The following is a 17,135-nucleotide window of genomic DNA, read 5'->3' on the forward strand; positions in this document are numbered from 1 at the left end:
GCCTTAAAGATGATAGTAAAGCTTGTGATGAGGCTCATCATTATAAAGTGCCTAAGGTTGTCATTCTTCCTGAGAGGAGAACCATATAGTTTCCTTTTATTATGTCATATTTTTGTAACCCTGAGAATGGCCATAAAATGACCTTACTAGATTTCAGAGTTCTTCCATGAAACAGTGTACACACCCTACCAAGGCTAATTTCTCCATAATATAACTGATGGGAAGTGAGTTGGTGGGAATAAGAGCTTCCCAGGCTTTAATCTGTTCCTGATTTTTAACAACTCTTTTGAGGGAAAAGCAGCACATCATTTTAGAATGGATAAAAAATGGAACAGATTATGGAAACAGTCTAATAATAACTTGCACCATTTGGAATCATTAGCTAACTTACACTCCTTTCTATTAAGAGAAGGCAATATAATTTTTATCCCCATTTTAACAAAGAGAGAAATATTCTTCAGAAGGCCAGCAGCAACTCAAAGAACATCACATCATACTTGATTTATTACTGAAAATCATGGGAACTAGTCTAGTTTCTGGTCTACATGAAAATACTACTTCAACTTAAAAATCAGTTGATACTTGGTATGCTTGTTTTTCTGCAGATACTGATATTTCATTCATTTCTACAATATTGTTTTCTTCTACTTTAAGACATTTTGGCAAATACATTCATATTTTAATAATATAATGTTTACTGACCTTTTAAAATTAGAAATTAGTGTGTGCACATTTTTTTAAAACTCTAGAAAACAATAAAATATGAAAACTTTTAAAAAAAATGAATAGAATCCTATCTCTTACCACCAAGTGACAAATACTGTAATGAGTTAATTTTAAATATCAATTTGGCTAGTCTACGGGTGCCCAGTTGTTTGGTTACCAACATTTCTTAGATGTTGCTGGAAGGTGTTTTATATTTATAATCACTAGACTTTAATAAGGCAGATTACCCTGCATAATATGGATGGGCCTTATCCAATCAGTTGAAGATCTTAATAGGAAAAACTGTTTTTTCACAGGAAGAACTTGGCCTCAAGACTATAACATAGAAATTCTGCCTGTTTTCAGCCTGCTGGCCTGACCTATAAAATTCAAACTCAAGACTGACTGCAAGTTTAAATTTTGCCTGAGTTTTCAGCTTGCTGTTTTATCCTATGGAGCTCAGATTTGCCAGCCCCCAAAATCATATAAGCCAATTCTTTAGAATATCATACATTATTCTCTATATATACATATATAAAAATACATATGAATAAATAAATAGCATATTATATGTATGTATAGATAATTTAGATGATGCATATATGTTTGTATATATGTATAGTGATATGTATGTATATGTGTATATATACATATATAGATATATATGTGTGTATGTGTATACTGCTATTTGCTGCTGGCAAGTCACAATTAAGTCCCTCTCTGGTCATTGTAATAAGCCAAAAGGTATTAACATGCAGTGCCCAAGTTTACTCCAGGCATCTTGTTCCCAATGATGAGTTAAAGTGAGGGTAAGGCCACAAGCCAAAGAATGCAAGAAACCACCAGAAGCTGAAAGAGTCAAGGAAGAATCCTCTTCTAGAGCCTTCAGATGGAGTGTGACCCAGCTGACATGTGATTTCAGATGTCCAGCCTCCAGAATTGTGATAGAATAAATTTGTTGCTTTAAGCCAATAACTTGTTATCACAGCCTTAAGAAACTAGTATCACTCCCCAAGAAAAATCTTGCATGTAACTCTATCTGAGTCTCATGCTGAGACACAGGACCCAAAACAGTGGATGCCAGGAGTGGTCCTAGAAAATAAAAACAATAACATCCCCAAACATGCCATAACTGTAAAACTGTTACATTTGCACCCATGGTGAATGAGAATGGGATACACTAAAGACAGATGATGAGCAAAAAAAACAAAAAACATAATATTTTTAAAAGTTTACAAATTTGTGTTAGGCTGCATTCAAAGCCATCCTGGGTCACATGCAGCCCACAGGTCACAGGTTGGACAAGCTTGGCCTACAACCTGTCTAATGTTTAATAGCTTAGGGGAACATTCTAACAAATAAACTGACGGCAAGATAGATCAATGGAATGACCTTTAAGACTGGCTTAGAGATACAACACTGCAAGAATAAAGAATCATCTTCCAGAATGCAATATACATCCTAAATCAATAAATATCATATGGTATGTATGTGTCAATAAATAACATATAGTTTTCTACCCAATAGGTATAATATCTAGGCCCAGGAACCAAAGGGAGGCAATAGGAGACACTCAGCTTACCATCACTCCCTGTGACTCATTTGGAGAATCTGTGATTCTTATCCTTGCCAACTTAATTCTGTGGGGAATCATGATTTAGTGATTATGAGTATCCAAAAGAAAAGACACCTGCAATGGGGCACAGCCATTTTCCCAATCATTGTTAAGGTCTAGCACTGCTCTGTCACTTCAGGCTTCTCATGCCAAGAGACAGTTTATTACTGGCTGCAGAGCCAACGATGTACATCTCATCTCAACATGTAGCATCACACTAATAGCTGGAAATTGTCCAAAGTGGGAATACTTACACCATGAAAACTGCAAATACTACCAATCAGGACTCCCTGCCCATATCCCCAGAGTTGGCTATTAAACATTGACCAACACACCAATGAGAGCAGGCAAGGAAATAAGTCTCCATCACGCAGGAGTAATTGACCTTAAAATCAGGAAGAGAAGGTATTTCACTGGCAATAGCAGTGGTATCTCTTTGAACTCAAAGAACCTTGACCTAGTCTGAGGGTCTTGAAAATCTCCTGATTATTTCCATGTGTCAGAGAACTAGTTATTACTCCCACACTTAGCTAAGGAAAATCTCTAGGTACATTCACCACAAAGTCTCTCCACCTTTTGGCCCCCAATAGTGGAAAGATTTTTTTTTCTCTTTATTTTCCTGAAACCACCATTGTCTCCACAACAGGAAGGACAGTGGGAAGGCCATTTCCTCTAGGGAAAACTCCCTCCCTCCCTCACAGCATGTGGTCATTTAGAGAGGGATTGTTTTGAGGTTTTTTTTTGGGTTTTGTTTTTTTCCTTGGTTTGTTTTCTTGGTATGGACAAGGCGATTCCAATAGTTTTCAAATCAGTGAAATCAGTGTTGTTCTGTATAAATAAAAGCATGTGAGGAAAAGCAGCTCTACAGTCTAAATCTTTAGGAGAATGTTTTTTCTAATCCCTCAAAAAAAATGTTTGACTGAAGATAAACCCAATTTATATAACATTTTGCATCTTACTCCATAGTATCTATATTCAAAATCATCATTCTTAAATTAGGTAGGTAGTTATCATACTTTCTTGCAACTATCTTGATAATGTTTTCTGAAACAAAGGATGGCTATTTCAGTTGATCTTCAGACTCAATTTGGCCATAATTACCAGTTCACTTGCTTAAAAAAAAACGTCCCTCTTTCACTACACATACATACTTCAGTTTTTTCTCTCTAAAATGCATTTTTTTTTCATGTGAAGACATCTTAGGGCATATCACAATATTACATTTAACATATTAGTTCTTTCTTTCCCCTCAAACTCTTATAATATTGATAAATTGCCAATGATTATATGTCAGAATGGCATATATGAAATGTATATTTTCCTGTCTAAATGTATTCTTCTATATAGTTTATGTATCAAATTACATGTTGTATATAGGAAAATAGTAGAAAATAAACAAATATCTCTGTATGTCTATTAATTTGGGGCAAATTCCTAGAAATGAAATTACTTTAATTTTAAAATTATACAAAGTTCTAAAATTTTGCTATCTCTTGCTAAGTCAACCTCTAGGAGTATTTAAATTTTACTTCCCTCACAACTGTGTATGGGGGCACTTTTTCCCTTTCCCATTTACAAGCAAATTCTACCAAAAAAAAAAAAAAAAAGAAGTGTGGTGGCAGTCATTCTGGCTCTTACAACTTAGATTCGTATAACTGCATAAGCACTTAGGAACCATGCATATTAGCACCTTCCTGGTCCCACGAAATTATCCAACTGTAGTGGTTAGGAGAGTCCTATGTGTGTATTATGGATAGAATTGTATCCCCAACAGATTTATATATTGAAGCCCCCAATGTGACTGTATTTGGAAACAGCCTTTAAAGAGTTAATTAAGATTAAATGAGGTCTTAAGGGTGGGGTCCAAATTCAATAGGACTGGTATCCTTATATAAAGGGGAAGAGACACCAGGATTGGACACACACAGAAAAGCCACGTGAGCACACAGCAAGAAGGGAGTTGTCTGTAAGACAATGAGATAGGTCTCAGGAGAAACCAAACTTGCTGACAACTCGATCTTGGATTTCCAGGCTCCAAAACTGTGAAAAAATAAATGTCTATTGCTTAAGCCACCAAGTCTGTGGTATTTTGCTATGGAACCTCTATAAGACTAATATAGTGCCTGATTATGTGGACAGGATTTCAGCCATGGCAAAAAGCGCTTGGAGAGAGCCTGACCTGCTTGTTTGCCGAGTAAAGCCTAAGGAAGCACCTTTTGAACACAGTGTTTTTGTACATGGAGTATCACATGTCAAGGCTTCCACGACAGGAATGTCTACCCAGAAGGCCCACTCCAGTGCAATGTGTGGTCCAGTTTGAAAGATATTGTGTACATGAGAGAGGCTTCTGGTTCAGAGCAAACCTTTACCAACACTGGAAGCTACATAGTGGGGAGAAGCCCTTAATAATAAAAGAGGGCAGGGACTGAGTTTTGAAGAACTGCAGAGTCCACCTGTCACAAAAGCCCTTCAGATATAGGAAGGGTAAGGAGGATTTTCTGACCAGCTCAGGTCTTCTCAAGCATCAGGTCACTCACAGCGGGGAAGGGGTACAACACAGGAGCACCAGGTGGGAGGAGGCCTTTCACATTGGACAAAGGTACTACAGAAGTATTGAATATCGGAAAGCCTTTAATCACAATAAATACTTGTTAAGCACCAGAGAATATATATACTGAATAAAACCCTTATGAAAACAGCAAATGTAGAAAAGTACTTAATCATAAATACAACTTTATCATACAGGTGAGAGTTCACACTGGAGAAACCCCTTATACACAAAACAACTGTGGGAATTTCCTTAGCCAGTGCTTCAACTCCACTCAACACAAAACAGTTCATATTAGAGAAAGGCCTTTTAAGCGTAGCAAATGGGAGACATCAGTTATCTACAAACCCACACCTACTAAATATTGGAGAGTTCACACGGAAGAATTCGAAAGGGCATTTAGAATGCAGCAAATTTGGAATTTTAAGATCAAACTATCCATAATGAAGAAAAGCTTAATTAATGAAGTGAATGTGGGGAATTCTCTAACCATATCTCTAAGCCTCCTTCAACACCAGAAAATGCAGCAAGGTCGTATGAGTAAAGCAGATGTTGGAAATGATTTAGTAAAAAGTCTAACCTCATCTGACACCAAAAAGTTTACTACAGAGAAAAGCCTTACATGGGAAAAGCTTCAACCAAATGTCTGCTCTGATTCAGCAGCAGAAAATTCACAATCCAGATAGGCATTATAAATAAAATGAATCTGGGGAAAGCCTTCAGTCAAAGACTTAACTTTATTTGGAACCAGAAAGTTCACACTGGAGAAAGACTTCAGAAACGCAAGGAATGAAATAAAACCTGAAGAGAGGCACTCTGCAAGTAGTCTTTACAACTGAATCTCATTCATCCAAATATGCACACTGGGGAGATTCCTATGAGTGTTGGATATATTGAACACTTTCTGGAGCTAAGTAGCATGTCCTCACCTGTCTGAGGACTTTATCAGAGTTATGTATCCACTACTACCTGTGACAAACTCAATTTCAATTCTACCAGCTGGCAGGTGTCCGTGGTATGCATCAGCAGATTTCTGTGATTGTCTCTCCAATTCCTGTAAGAAATTTTGAGTAGCCTAAGTCCATTAGGGGTTCCAGTTTCTGGAATGATTGTTTTACTGATAGATAAGACCCATCTGTTTTAATTTCTTCTTAGTCATCCCATTGGAGAGGGAGGAATTCTAACTCTAGGGTTATGGAGATGGCTGGACCCTGGACAGATGAGATTGGTAGCAATTTATTAGTCACATATACTCACAGCCTGAGGGAGGACATTGCACATTGCACAGGGTCACACAGGTTTGCATTTGAGAACAAAGCGAACAATCAAGGAGATAGGCTTTGTAGTTGTAAAGTGACTCCTTGTTTGCTGTGGGAGAATGGGATTGGCTTATTTGAATAATTCCATGGGCCCGCAGCAACAGCAAGGTAAACCTGCTTATCAGAAACAAGCAGGCACTGCGCCTAGTCCCCTTGATAGAAATGGTTAATAGGCTAGGACACTTATCTGCGGGAGCAGAGTGGGAAGGAAAAATACTCATTAGGCCACCAGATTTCCTCTTGATTTCACCAGATTTCAAGGCATTGCATAACAATAGGCCTTAATGGCTCACACCTATAATCCCAACATTTTGGGAGGCCTATGCAGGTGGATCTTTTGAGGTCAGGAGTTCAAGATCAGCCTGGTCAACATGGTGAAACCCTGTCTCTACTAAAAAATACAAAAATTAGGCAGGGCGCGGTGGCTCCCACCTGTAATCCCAGCACTTTGGGAGGTCGAGGCGGATGGATCACCTGAGGTCAAGAGTTTGAGACCAGCCTGGCCAACATGGTGAAACCCCATCTCTAATAAAAATTTAAAAATTAGCCAGGTATAATGGTGCCTGTCTGTAATCCCAGCTACTCAGGAGGCTGAGGCAGGAACATCACTTGAATCAGCAGGCGGAGGTTGCAGTGAGCTGAAATCATGCCACTACACTCCAGCCTGGGTGACAGAGCAAGATACTATCTCCAAAAAAAGTAATAATAATAGGCCTTAATGCCTTAACTTTAAGTCTTATATCACCATCATCATTAGCTAACAGGATCTGAACTTGATTCTGCCTGCAGCCTGAAGGGAAGGTTTATCTTCTTCATGGACATTGTCAGTCTTAGTGATGCTTATTGATGGATTTTTCAAGTCCATCATGCTTATTGATGGATTTTTCAATGTCATCCAACCCAAGAACAACCTGTTCCACACTGTTTTGGTTTCTGTGATCATAATTTATTTTTTAAAATAATTAATAGACTATTTTAGAGAAGTGTTAACATGAAATTGAAGAGAGAGTACAGACAATATAAAAACTGAGCATATACCACTTCTCTACTCTGCAAATTACCCTATTATTAACATCTTGCGTTAGTGTAGCACATTTGTTACAACTGATGAACCAATATTGATCATTATAATTAAGTGAAGCCTATAACTTACATTAGGGTTAATTCTTTGTGTTATACAGTTCTGAGCTTTGACACTGCATAATGTCATCCATCCATCACTACACTATCTATCATGCAGAATACTTTCACTACCCTAAAAATGCCTGCACTCCATCTATTGACCTCTTTCCCCTCCTGCTGAACTCTGGGAAACCACTGATATTTTTAACCATCTCTAGTTTTGTCTTTTCCAGACTGCCATATAGTTGGAATTATACATATATAGCATTTGAGATTGGCTTCTTCATAAGTACTTATGATTCCTCCATGTCTTTTTGCAGCTTAATAGCTCATTTATTTTTATTGCTAAGTAATATTCCATCATATAAGTAGTACACTAGTTTGTTTATCCATCACTTTTTGAGGAACATCTTGTTTGTTTCTGGTTTTTGGCAATTATAAATAAAGCTGCTATAAACAAACAAATTGTACTAGAACAATGAATGAAAACAATACATAATCATTGCTTTATTTGCATTTATTTTACATGCAAGGGAGGATAAACAGTTTCGCAAATTATGTGGTCATTACGTTTTCTTTTGTCAACTGCCCATAGCTGCTTTTGGACTTTTTTAAAAAATTACATCTGCAGCTAGTTATATTCAATGCTTACAATGTAAAAGGGACAATGTACACATCCTTTAAACCAGTATCTACTTTATGATTTAATTTTATTATCTAAGACATTTACAAAGAAGAAATGATAACAAGTACACCTTACACAATTTCTCCTGTGACACAAGTATAGCTTACACAATTTCTCCTGTCACACATCAAGTACCAAAAACCAATTAAACTGATTTCAAAAATCTATGCACCTAACCACTCTTTTGTATCTTCTCTATTGACCTATTCCTCTATCAATATGTAATTATTACATTAACCTCATCTATGTCCTGATATCACCTCCTACCTAGTGAATTGGACGTTTTAATAGTTGCCTAAAACTCAGCATTATTCCCTTCACCTAAAATTTTTTCACCTCAAATCCTCCCATTTTAGTAAATGACATCACCATCCACCAGTCCTAAAGTTAACAAAAAAGCTGCAATCTTTATGCTGTCTTTCACTTTCTAGATTACTCTCATCAGCAAGTCTTACTAATACTGCCTTCGAATGATCTTCCAATGCAATCATTCCTGATTTTTCTGATTATTTCTACTTCTCATATTCAGGTCCAGGCCATCATCATTCCCTTGCCTGACCAATTGCAAGTGTCCTGTTTTCGTATTTTCATTTTTGAGGTATTATATAAAGTGTGAAGTGTATAGACATACAAAATATGTATGTATCAAGGATCAAGAAAAAGAAAACTGCATTTCTAAAGTTTCCCCATGTTACTTCCCAAACAATATCCTAAAAAGGGAAAACAAAACAAACAATATCCTTTCTTCCTTCCACAGAGATACCTACTATTCAAACTGTAATCACCACAGATAAGTTTTTACTGCTTTTGAACATGAGGTCTGAATCAGCTTGTACTCATTCCTATCTACATTAACAATCAACATGTTGGGATTAATCCCCAGTCTCATGGAGCAATTGTGCCTTATTTTATATTATGCTTTATCCAATTGTATGATTACAGCACAATTTATCAATTTTAGCATTTGTAAAGTCAGATCATTTCTAGGCTTTGGCTATTAAGAAGGAGCCACTAACTTTATTACACGTTTTTTTGTTTTGCTTTTTTTTTTTCTAGCTTATTGTTTGGTAGAAAAACAGGCTCTTTAACACTTTGAATAAACATCTCACAAACTGCCGCTCCTAGATTACAAAGAGTCAGTCAATTATCTTTGACACTTAGCCCTTGAATCTGACATTCAAGTCACAATAATAGAAATCGGAGCTTCTGTACCTGACATTCTGGAAGGTACGTCCACAAAAGCACGTTAACGACTGTTTAAAACTTCTATTATTTTAAAAGATCCACCTTTCCTTCCATTGCCTACGGAAAATAATAAAAGGAGAATCTCAGAGATCTGCTTTTGAGTTTGAGAAGGCCAAGTTTAATGATTCCAAAATGTAGCCTTAAAAACTTCTGTAGAGACTCAGGTAAATGATCTCCCCCTCCTCTCCTCTCCCACTGGCCTCTTCAAGTACAGATGATGCATGTATTTCTGAAAACCAGGTAGGACTAGTCTAACAGTCTCACCAGTGCATTGTTATGCTTTTCTAAAGAGCTTCTGGTGAAAGGAGCAGTTTTAATTTATTTTAGTTTTTGACAATCTTCAGTCCTTAGAAAAGTATTTTTTGTTAAAAAAAAGGGGGGGGGAGGGGGAGGAATAACTATTCTACGGTGTTCAACAAGAAAAAGGGAAACAGTTTCACGCTAAGCCCACAGTTTAACTGAAACAACTTTACAGAACTATCTTCACATAAAACAGCACCTTACCCCTGGCAGCCGGATGGATGGGATCTACAAACATCGAACATCTCTTAAAATGCGCTCATAGAAACGATAATACGATACTCTTTACTTCTTTAAGTCAAATCCACGTTCCTCCGGGCTGCACCCTGAAGAATTAACCGTAGGAGAAACAATAAAGGTCCTCCCGTACAGCCATGAGCAGCCCTGGTGCTCCTCGGAAACCCCCGAGGCGAGAAGAGAAGGCCACACTGGGAATGTCATCCTCCGAGGCGGGGTATGGGGAGGGTATGGTTGTGAGCAAGTGGCCATGACGGAGGCTCCAGATTCTCGTGTAGCAGTCCTGGCCCACGGCCGCCACGACTCCTTCTTCCTCGTTCACATGCAGGGGCAGGTAGGCGGAGTAATTCACATGACCTTCGTACTGTGTTACACATTTAGTGGCCCTCAAGTCCCACAGCTTGATAGTTCCAGTCATGTCTGATGCCACCAGGCATTGCCCTTCTTGGAGGATTTGCAGAGAGGTCACTGCTGAATCATGGGATAGGCAAATGGCCTTCCACCCCCTGCCTTGATTTCCACAGCGCAGATCAATGCCAAAGATCTCCCCAGAGCGACAGCCATTAAACAGCAAAGGAGTTATGATTGCAAACTGCTGGGCCAAAACATCACTGCTAGTCCCAAAGGACTGCTGGTGTCCCGTCACCACGTTGGTCAACAGAACCTGCTGAGACAAGCCTGTACTGAAGCAGTGATACGCGTGGATGTTCAGAGACCAGGCACAGGACCAGGCATCAGGGATCTGGAAACTGCAGAGCATGCCTGGCCGACGCATTCCTGGGTAGCTACCTGTGAACAGCGACGCTGGGAGCAGCACGGCACAACTTGGAGTATCTGCGAGTCCCACGAAGCACAGCAGAAGGTGGGAATCCAAGTGATTCAGTGAGGCCCAGCACATAGAATTCACCTTCCGATTAGGGACGTACAGGCTTTTGTGCGGGTATACCCGGAGTTCTGGGGTCGTCAGGCCTCGCATAGTGATGATCCCGTACTTGGAGCCTCCAGCTTCGACTTGGTTCACTGTGAAGAGCTGGTCAGTGTTGGTATTCGCCAGTATGCGGTTAAATCGGTCGCTTGCCAAAGAGGAGGGATCCCAGCTATGAATCTGGACCTTTTTCCTCTGCATGCAGCTTACACGCAGCTCGCGAGCTAAACGGCAATAGTTGGCGAATCTGAGGAAACCTAGCTGGTTCTTTCGTAGCATGGAAGGTGCATTGAGTCCCACTCTGACTATCTTTTTCTGCTTGTCCGCTTCCTCGAGCAGTCGCGGTCTTTGGCTCTCCATTTCGTTCGATGGACGTTCTCCTGCCTGAGGGGAAGTTCTGTCCCGGGAGTAAGAGGAAGTACCGCTGCTTTACAAGCACGACCTGGCACGGAAGAACTTTCAGCTGCGTGTGCGCCTGCGCGTATGAGATCGACCCGGACGAGATTCTTCGTCGCCTTCGCCAAAATCCCGAATGCTCTAAGGTGCCCTGACATAACTCTCGTTAGAATCGCGTGATCTGAAACAAGGGTTCCGTTGCTTCTCTCAAGTTTTCTCCTACTCTGACAGCTGCTTTTGTTCTTTTCTATTCCTGTTTAGAGAGTCTTTTCCGGGCCCTCTTACACATGTCATAATAGCTGTTTGCATACATTTCTCTTATTTACTAATAAGTGAAATTCGGCCAGGCGCGGTGTAATTCCAGCACTTTGGGAGGCCGAGGCAGGCCTATTACGAGGTCAGGAGTTCGAGACCAGCATGGCCAATATTGAAACCCCATCTCTACTAAAAATACAAAAATGATCTGGGCATGGTGGATGGTGGTGGACGCCTGTAGTCCCAGCTATTCAGGAGGCTAATGCAGAAGAATTGCTTGAACGCGGGAGTTGAAGGTTGCAGTGAGCCAAGATAGCGCCACTATACTCCAGCCTGAGCAACAAAGGGAGACTTCGTATCATAAAAAAAAGAAAAAGTGAAATTGAAGGGTTATTAGGTAAACATATATTTAGCTTAAGTAGATATTGACAAACCAATTACAGTCTTGTCAAAAATGTATATACATCCTTGCCAATTCTTGTTTTTGTTGGTCAGTTTACATTTTAGAAATAGGGGTAGGAGTACATTAGATCCTGCGATTTTGATGTGCTCTTCCCACTGGAGTATGGGTTGAAAAGTTTTTCATACGCTTATTGGTGATTTGGGCATCCTCTTCTTTGAGCTTCCTGTTCAAGTATTGCATTCTGTAATTTTCATATATTTGGAATTTTTCAAGTTACCTTTCTGTTGTTCATAATTAGCTTAAATCAACTATGGTCAGAGAATATAGATAAGTTAAAACCTTTGGAATTTCTTAAGGCTTTATTTATATTTCCATGTTCACTTGAAAAGAATGCATAGTCTTCAGTTATTTGGTGTAGAAAAACAAAGTCATAGATATGAATAGAGATATAAATATAGGCAGATATATAAACAGGGAAAGAGATATAGTTGGTTAATGCATTTTTCAAATTTTTTATAGTTATGCATATTTTGTTTCTCTTTTCTATCAGTTTCTCCATAAGACATTTCAAAGTCTGGTTAAGATTGAGGGGTTATGTATTTCTTCTATTTAATTTGTCAGTTTTTGCTTTGTATATTTTAAGTTGATATTAGGTACACACAAACTTACAATTGTTTTTGTCTTCCTTTTGAATGATTGCCATTACTATTATAAAATTTTTTTTTAACTTTTATTTATTTAGTTAGTTAGTTAGTTAAACATGGAGTCTTGCTCCGTCGCCCAGGCTGGAGTGCAGTGGCGTGATCTTGACTCAGTGCAAGCTCCACTTCCCAGGTTCACGCCATTCTCTTGCCTCAGCCTCCTGAGTAGCTTAGACTACACGCACCTGCCACCAGCCTGGTTAATTTTTTGTATTTTCAGTATGGACAGAGTTTCACTGTGTTAGCCAGGATGGTCTTGATATCCTGACCTTGTGATCCACCCTCCTTGGCTTCCCAAAGTGCTGGGATTACAGGCGTGAGCCACCGCACCCGGCCAACTTTGATTTAGTTCAGTTCAGTTTAGTTCAGTTTAGTTTAGTTTGGTTTGGTTTTTTGAGACGGAGTCTCGCTGTGTCGCTCAGGCTGGAGTGCAGTGGCGTGATCTCAGCTCACTGCAAGCTCCGCCTCCCAGGTTCAGGCCATTCTCCTGTTTCAGCCTCCCGAGTAGCTGGGACTACAGGCGCCTGCCACCATGCCCGGCTAATTTTTTTATAGTTTTAGTAGAGATGGGGTTTCACCCTGTTAGCCAGAATGGTCTCAATCTCCTGATCTCATGATCCACCCGCTTAGGCCTCCCAAAATGCTGGGATTACAGAACCACCACGCTGGCCCAACTTTTATTTTGTTAAATGCGTGTTCTCTGATATTAAAGTATCCTTATCCTTAAACCCTTCTTATCTAATATTTATATATGCAACCAAGATTTCTGGTTGATAGTGTTTGCTGTACCTTTTCTCACCTTTTACTTTCAACTTAAATTTGTTCTTTTATGTAAATGAGTTCATATAAACAATATATTGCTGGTAAGTTTTTATCCCATATAGTAACTTTTGCCTTCGAATGCGTCTAGGCAATTTAATTTTTTAAATAACCCCTTTAAAAATTCTCCAAAAGTCTTAGATTTACAGAGAAATTACAAAGATAATATAGAGCGTTTCCACATACTCTGCACCCAGTTTCCATATTATTAACATTTTACACTAGAATGATAAATTCATTACACTAATAAACCAATATTGATACTTTATTATTAACTGAAGTCTATATTTTATTCACATTTCCTTAGTTTTTATCCAGTGACCTGTTGCTGTTCAAGGATCCCATCCATGATATAATATTAATCATGTTTCCTTATGCTTCTCTTGGCCATAACCTTTTCTTAGACTTTCCTTACTTTTTATATACATGACAGCTTTGAGGCATATTGGTCACATATCTTATAGATGTCTCTCAATAGAGAGTTGTCTGATGTTTTTCCCATACTAACACTGGGGTTTTATGTTTTTGGAGGAAGACAACAGAGGAAAATGCCATCCTATTAAGGGTGCAGACGTCTTGTGGACATGACTTATCATCATTGATGTTAACTTTGGTCACCTGAATATGGTAGTGTTTCTTGGGTTTCTCCACTGTATGCTATAAACATCTGTCCCTCTCTTTTCACACTGTACGCCTTGAAAGGAAGGAGTTTGCACATCTATAACTTCAGGAGTAGGGATTTATGCTTTAGTTTCTTGAGGGCAGAACATACACATCAATTATTAGGAATTATTCTATAAGGGAGATTTTTATAGGTGTGTCTTTATTAATGTATTCATTTATTTATATAGTATGGCCTCTTGAATATTTATTTTATACCTCATTTATTTATTTGCTAAAATTATTGCAGTTTTGGCCATTGAGAGCTCTTGTGGCTCCTGTGATTGATTGCCTATAGTTAACTGCACAGTTAACTGTACTCTAAAAGCTTGAGACCACTTGACACCAGAGCCCTTATCTTAGACTTAAATATGTGATAAAAATTATAATCTTTTTCTTACAGCTTTGATTTTGATGTTCTGTGTATTGCATCATTCCAAAAACTAGACTTTGGGTGTGGAAATATTTGAAGAAGAAATGGAGATTTTTTAATGATAACAATTTATATTAATATCTGAGAACTACCATATACTCTTAGGAGTTGTAGAATCCCCAGGTAGGGTTATCAAGAAGTAGAAGTAAGAGCTTTAACCATTAAATATATTTTTTATTGTAATTTTTTTTTTTTTTTTTTTTTTTTTTTTTTTTTTTTGAGACGGAGTCTCGGTCTGTCACCTGGGCTGGAGTGCAGTGGCCAGATCTCAGCTCACTGCAAGCTCCGCCTCCCGGGTTTACGCCATTCTCCTGCCTCAGCCTCCCGAGTAGCTGGGACTACAGGCGCCCGCCACCTCGCCCGGCTAGTTTTTTGTATTTTTTAGTAGAGGCGGGGTTTCACCGTGTTAGCCAGGATGGTTTCGATCTCCTGACCTCGTGATCCGCCCGTCTCGGCCTCCCAAAGTGCTGGGATTACAGGCTTGAGCCACCGCGCCCGGCTGTAATTTTTTTTTTATTTCAATAGTTTTGGGGGAACAGGTGGTGTTTGGTTACATGAATAAGTTCTTTAGTGGTGATTTCTGGAATTTTGGTGCACCCATCATCTGAGCAGTGTACACTGTCCCCAGTGTGTAGTCTTTTGTCCCTCATCACCTTTGATTTTGATTTACTATATATTTTGTCATTCCAAAAAATAGATTTTGGATGTGGAAATATTTGAAGAAGAAATGGAAATTTTTAAAAACCAAACAGACATACCCATATACCTTTTGGAATGGCCAAAAAGAAAAAAAAAAGAAAAAAAGAAAAAAAAAGTGGTGATAATATGGAGTAACATAAATTCTCATTCATTGCTGGTAAGGATGTAAAATGGTACAGCCACCTTGGAAAGCAGTTTGGAAGTTTCTTAGAAAACTAAACATATTCTCACCATATGATCCAGCAATCATGCTCCTTCATATTTACCCAAAGGAAGTGAAAATTTATATTCACACAAAACCATCCACACGGATGTTTACAGCAACTTTATTCATAATTGCCAAAACTTAGAAGCAAACAAGATGTCCTTCAGAAGATGCAAGGATAAATAACAGTAGTACATCCAGGCAATGGAATATTATTCAGCACTAAAAATAAATGAGTTATGAAACCATGAAAAGACATGGAGAAAAGTTAAACAAATATTACCAAGTGAAAGAAGCCAGTCTGAAAAGGCTAAATACTGTAAGATTCCAACTATACAACATTCTGTAAATGGAGAAACTATGGAGGTAGTAAAAAGGTCAGTGATTGCTAGCAATTAGAGGGCATGTAGGAGAAGAGTATTTTTCTTATCTTGGTATAAAGCACAAATATAAAAGGTTTATAGGGTATGAGGAGACTAACAATATTTTCTAAAGAATTATGGACAGCAGAGTCATTAATATTTGAACATATCATTGAGGAACATCAGAATCCCTTTATAATTTTTTTCTATTTAATACTGAAACCGGAAAAGCGTAGATCTTTTAAAATCTAGATATTTATCTAATTATGGTGTTTATTTTTAATAAGATGTTCTATTAAAGGTGGCTTTAATTGTATTATCAGTCAGGCTGCAGGGGAAAAAAAAAAAAACCTGGAACCTCACTTACTTTCTGCCAAAACACTGTCTTCAATTTTATAAGCTAATAGTTTAGGAGGAGGGATGATAATCCTTATATGAAACAACACAGGCCATTCACTCATCCTTGGCGAGACAAGGCAGGCTTCATAATCTTAAAAACTCATTTGAATGTACTCAGTGAGCGTCAAATTGCTTTAAGCGGGTTGTCCTGTTATAACATAGATATATTAGCTTTCAGCTGTGTCCTTTATCCCAAGATACAGTGTGAACTGTCTTTGAAGAAATGTCCTTTTCTAATAAAACTTAAGTCCAAACTTACATTTCATTGTTCTCTTTCTCACATAATGTACTTTCTTTTAATATAATTCTAGCAGATGGATAGCATTGTATGTTATATTAATATCAATGAGTATGTTCATATAAACACATAAATAAAAATTTGTAAGCATACACCTAAAGTCCAAAAGAAGAAAGGTAATTCATAAAATAAGTATAAAATCCTGTGTGAGTGACTCCCTTCATTTAGCCAAAAAACATAACATGAAGAGTTGAACATATCAAAAGGTTAGATTGAGATTATATTTTTTGGCAGCATTAAATATTAAATATATGCACCAAAATTTATACATTTTGGCTAAATAGCGGTTGAATATTTTACTTGATCTAGAATTCTTTTTCTCATCTTGAGTACACTGAAATTGCTCTTACTGTCTATACTTGGTTTTGGTCAAAACGTGAATCACTGTGACATAGAAGAAAGATAATTTTTTTTTTTTTTTTTTTAGATGGAGTCTCACTCTGTTGCCCAGGCTGAAGTTCAGTGGTGCCATCTCAGCTCACTGCAACCTCTGCCTCCTGGGTTCAAGCGATCCTCCTGCTGCAGTCTCCCGAGTAGCTGGGATTACAGGCGCCTGCCACCACACCCGGCTAATTTCTGTATTTTTAGTAGAGACAGGGTTTCATCATGTTGGCCACGCTGGTCTTGAACTCCTGACTTCAGGTGATCCTCCTGCCTTGGCCTCCCAAAGTGCTGGGATTACAGGCATGAGCCACTGCACCTAGCCAGAAGAAAGATTTAATTTTGAATAGACTCCATTTTGAATTCTATGTCTGTCATTTAGTATTGGTAAAACATAACACAAGTAAATTTCTATGTGCCTTG

General features: G+C 38.3%; 1 protein-coding gene across 2 annotated transcripts; it reads right to left on the reverse strand.

Annotated features, from left to right (window-relative positions):
- Window positions 1-9,006: 9,006 nt before the first annotated feature.
- On the reverse strand, window positions 9,007-11,179 carry DCAF4L2 (DDB1 and CUL4 associated factor 4 like 2). Of its 2 annotated transcripts, XM_023222911.1 has the most exons (2): window positions 11,012-11,087; window positions 9,007-10,828 (listed from the first exon to the last, which is right to left on the reverse strand). In XM_023222911.1, exons 1-2 carry the CDS (start codon window positions 11,059-11,061, stop codon window positions 9,874-9,876), a joined length of 1,005 nt encoding a protein of 334 aa, XP_023078679.1. In that variant the 5' UTR covers window positions 11,062-11,087; the 3' UTR covers window positions 9,007-9,873. The 2 variants fall into 2 exon arrangements, with proteins under 2 accessions (XP_023078679.1, XP_023078678.1); XM_023222910.1 differs by having other exon boundaries at window positions 9,007-11,179.
- Window positions 11,180-17,135: the final 5,956 nt, after the last annotated feature.

Source organism: Piliocolobus tephrosceles, chromosome 7 (assembly GCF_002776525.5).
Source record: "Piliocolobus tephrosceles isolate RC106 chromosome 7, ASM277652v3, whole genome shotgun sequence".
Lineage (NCBI taxonomy): Eukaryota > Metazoa > Chordata > Mammalia > Primates > Cercopithecidae > Piliocolobus > Piliocolobus tephrosceles.

Coding starts and splice junctions, on each gene's coding strand:
- DCAF4L2 (XM_023222910.1), bottom strand. CDS start 11,061: ATGGAGAGCCAAAGACCGCGACTGCTCGAGGAAGCGGACAAGCAGAAA.